The sequence below is a fragment of the Cyprinodon variegatus genome, unplaced genomic scaffold, assembly GCF_000732505.1.
Source record: "Cyprinodon variegatus isolate N-32 unplaced genomic scaffold, C_variegatus-1.0 Scaffold687, whole genome shotgun sequence".
Lineage (NCBI taxonomy): Eukaryota > Metazoa > Chordata > Actinopteri > Cyprinodontiformes > Cyprinodontidae > Cyprinodon > Cyprinodon variegatus.
Window position 1 is genome coordinate 28,085 of NW_015151140.1, and position 2,277 is coordinate 30,361.

The 2,277-nt window shown below is 54.1% G+C and overlaps 1 protein-coding gene across 1 annotated transcript in view; it reads right to left on the reverse strand.

Annotated features, from left to right (window-relative positions):
• Positions 1–201: 201 nt before the first annotated feature.
• hars (histidyl-tRNA synthetase) overlaps positions 202–2,277 on the reverse strand; it is an 8,489-nt gene continuing 6,413 nt past the window's right edge. Inside the window, exons 7-11 of the mRNA XM_015394465.1 lie at positions 1,851–1,978; positions 1,514–1,780; positions 1,321–1,437; positions 589–735; positions 202–499 (exon numbers count right to left, since the gene is read on the reverse strand). Of these exons, the coding sequence (XP_015249951.1) occupies positions 440–499; positions 589–735; positions 1,321–1,437; positions 1,514–1,780; positions 1,851–1,978 (719 nt within the window). The 3' untranslated portion in view covers positions 202–439. The remainder of the gene's footprint in view (positions 500–588; positions 736–1,320; positions 1,438–1,513; positions 1,781–1,850; positions 1,979–2,277) is intronic.

Consider the following 2,277-nt stretch of genomic DNA (forward strand, 5'->3'; position numbering starts at 1 on the left):
TAATTTTAGATGCTTTCTTCGGGGTGTGACCATCCCGTGTTTCATTTCAGTATCGATATTCAGATGTTTTTGATGGAGATAAAGCAGCAGACTGCAGGGTGAAAACAGCAGGTTATTGGGCAGGAAACGCGAATGGTTCTGGTCCTGGATGGTTCTGGATGTCGTGGACTCCATGAACAAACTGCCTCAGACCACAGGGAGGTTTTAGACAGGACAGTTTTAATGAACGTATGAAGCAGAGACAAAGCCAAATGATAAACACTGAAAGGAGGAGAGGTGGTCTGAAGGCAGCCTGGAGCAGCTGGATGCTTTAACCTGAAAGTCCCGCCAACCATGAGCCCCACCCACACCGCAATAGGCTGTGGGTTCTGGACTCATCTCAGTCTGTAAACTGATGCCTAGTTCCATCAGGCTCTATGAAGCGGAGCAGAATGGCTGATTAGGCCTCAGAGGTTCTTTTCTTGATCTCAGCAATGAGGTCTGATCGGTTTATATCAACCTGAAAGAAACCAGAACCAACAGCTGTTAAACGCTTTCTGTATCTGAGGGCATCCAGCAGCTTGGGTGGGTGGGTGTGGGGGGGGCTACCTCTTCTCGGGTGGCCACCACCCGCAGTTTGACCACCCCGTCCTTTAGCTCCTGCTCTCCCAGTATGGCCACCAGGGGGATCCCCGTCTCCTCGCAGAGCTGCAGCTGACTCAGCAGTTTGGGGTTCTTCTTGTACATCACCTCAGCCTGCAGACACACACGACCTTTGGATTTCTATCCAGATCAAGACATGGACTCACATTCATTTCAGTTCCTGATGCCAACACTAACCCGATATTCACACTACCCGTGATACTCACGCCGGACCACGGATTTCATGCCAGGCCGCAACGTCCGCACTAGCCCCTACATTCCCCCTAACCTTAACGTCCACCCAAAAACCAAAATTCTCGCTAACTATGACAGTTGAAGGGTGTCTGGTCTGTTTAGGGGTCCTGGCTGGGTTCAGAACCCCTCAGAATGTTCTGCCATAACCTCCTGGTGGGTTGGATATCTGTACTGATGCTGGGTTTAGAGTTGAGGTTCCCAGTGGAGCAAAGGGAGGTTATCTCTACACAGAACCTGGTACCACTTCCTTCCACCAACAGTTTTCTTTGTCCTCGCTGGTCCAGAAGATGCGGCGTACAACCCTAAAGGTCGCCATGTGAAAAGGCTCCTCCTCCTGAGCAGAGGACGGGTGGAGCTATTCTCCGCCTATCGGGTTAGAGCCCAGCCAGCTAGGAGGTGGATGTTCCTCCCAGAGCGTTGGAGCCGATTGGATGTCCCACTCACCTTGATGCCAGCGTTCCAGAGCTCGGTGACTAGCCTGAGCCTCTCCTCCAACAGGTTCTTCTGGGCAGATGCCACCAGGACCTGGACCTCAGTGGTCCGGACCTTCTCTGCAGACGCCTAAAGAAGGACAGCATGGTTTTAATGGAAACATTGGTACAAACAGAGTACAGTAGAACCCGGCTCCAGGGGTCACCTCGGCCTTCTGCTCCATGATGGAGAAGATCCTCTCGATGCCGATGCTGACGCCCACACACGGAACCTTCCGGCCCTTTGGGTCGAACATGCCAACCAGGCCGTCGTAACGGCCCCCTCCTGCGACGCTCCCCACGCTGACACCTTCTTCGGACCCGTTTTGGGCGTCGCTGGACGCCGGAGCGGCCCCGGCCTGCGTCAGCACCGCCTCATAGATGACTCCGGTGTAGTAGTCCAGCCCACGGGCCAGGCTCAGATCAAACTCCACCTGAGAGGGATGGGTCAGGACAGACGTCACGCAGCAGAGACCCAGACACAGAGACAGATGGACGCCTCACCTTGTCTGTGACCTGGAAGAGCTGCAGGTAGCTGAAGAGAAGCTTGATGTCGGACAGGCCGGCACAGGCCTGCTTGCTCTGAGACAACCGGGGATCCAGCAGGAGGCGCTCCGCCAGGTCCATCCCCCCTGAAACACAACCAGCCCTGTTCAGTTCCTGGTTTTACTCTGCTAGCAGCACAGGTCAAGACCCAGTTCCACCAGAACCTGCTGAGAGCTGGAGTCCAGGTCTTCACTCATGTACCAGCAAACCCAACCTAACCGTAAAGTCATCGGCAAGTCATATTTAAATGCCAAATCATTCTGGCTTAAACATGCAGTGTTTCGCATTAATGAATGGGCCGCCAGTCTCGTTTGGGCACCACACAGTCTCGTTTGGGCACCACACAGTCTCGTTTGGGCACCACACAGTCTCGTTTGGGCACCAC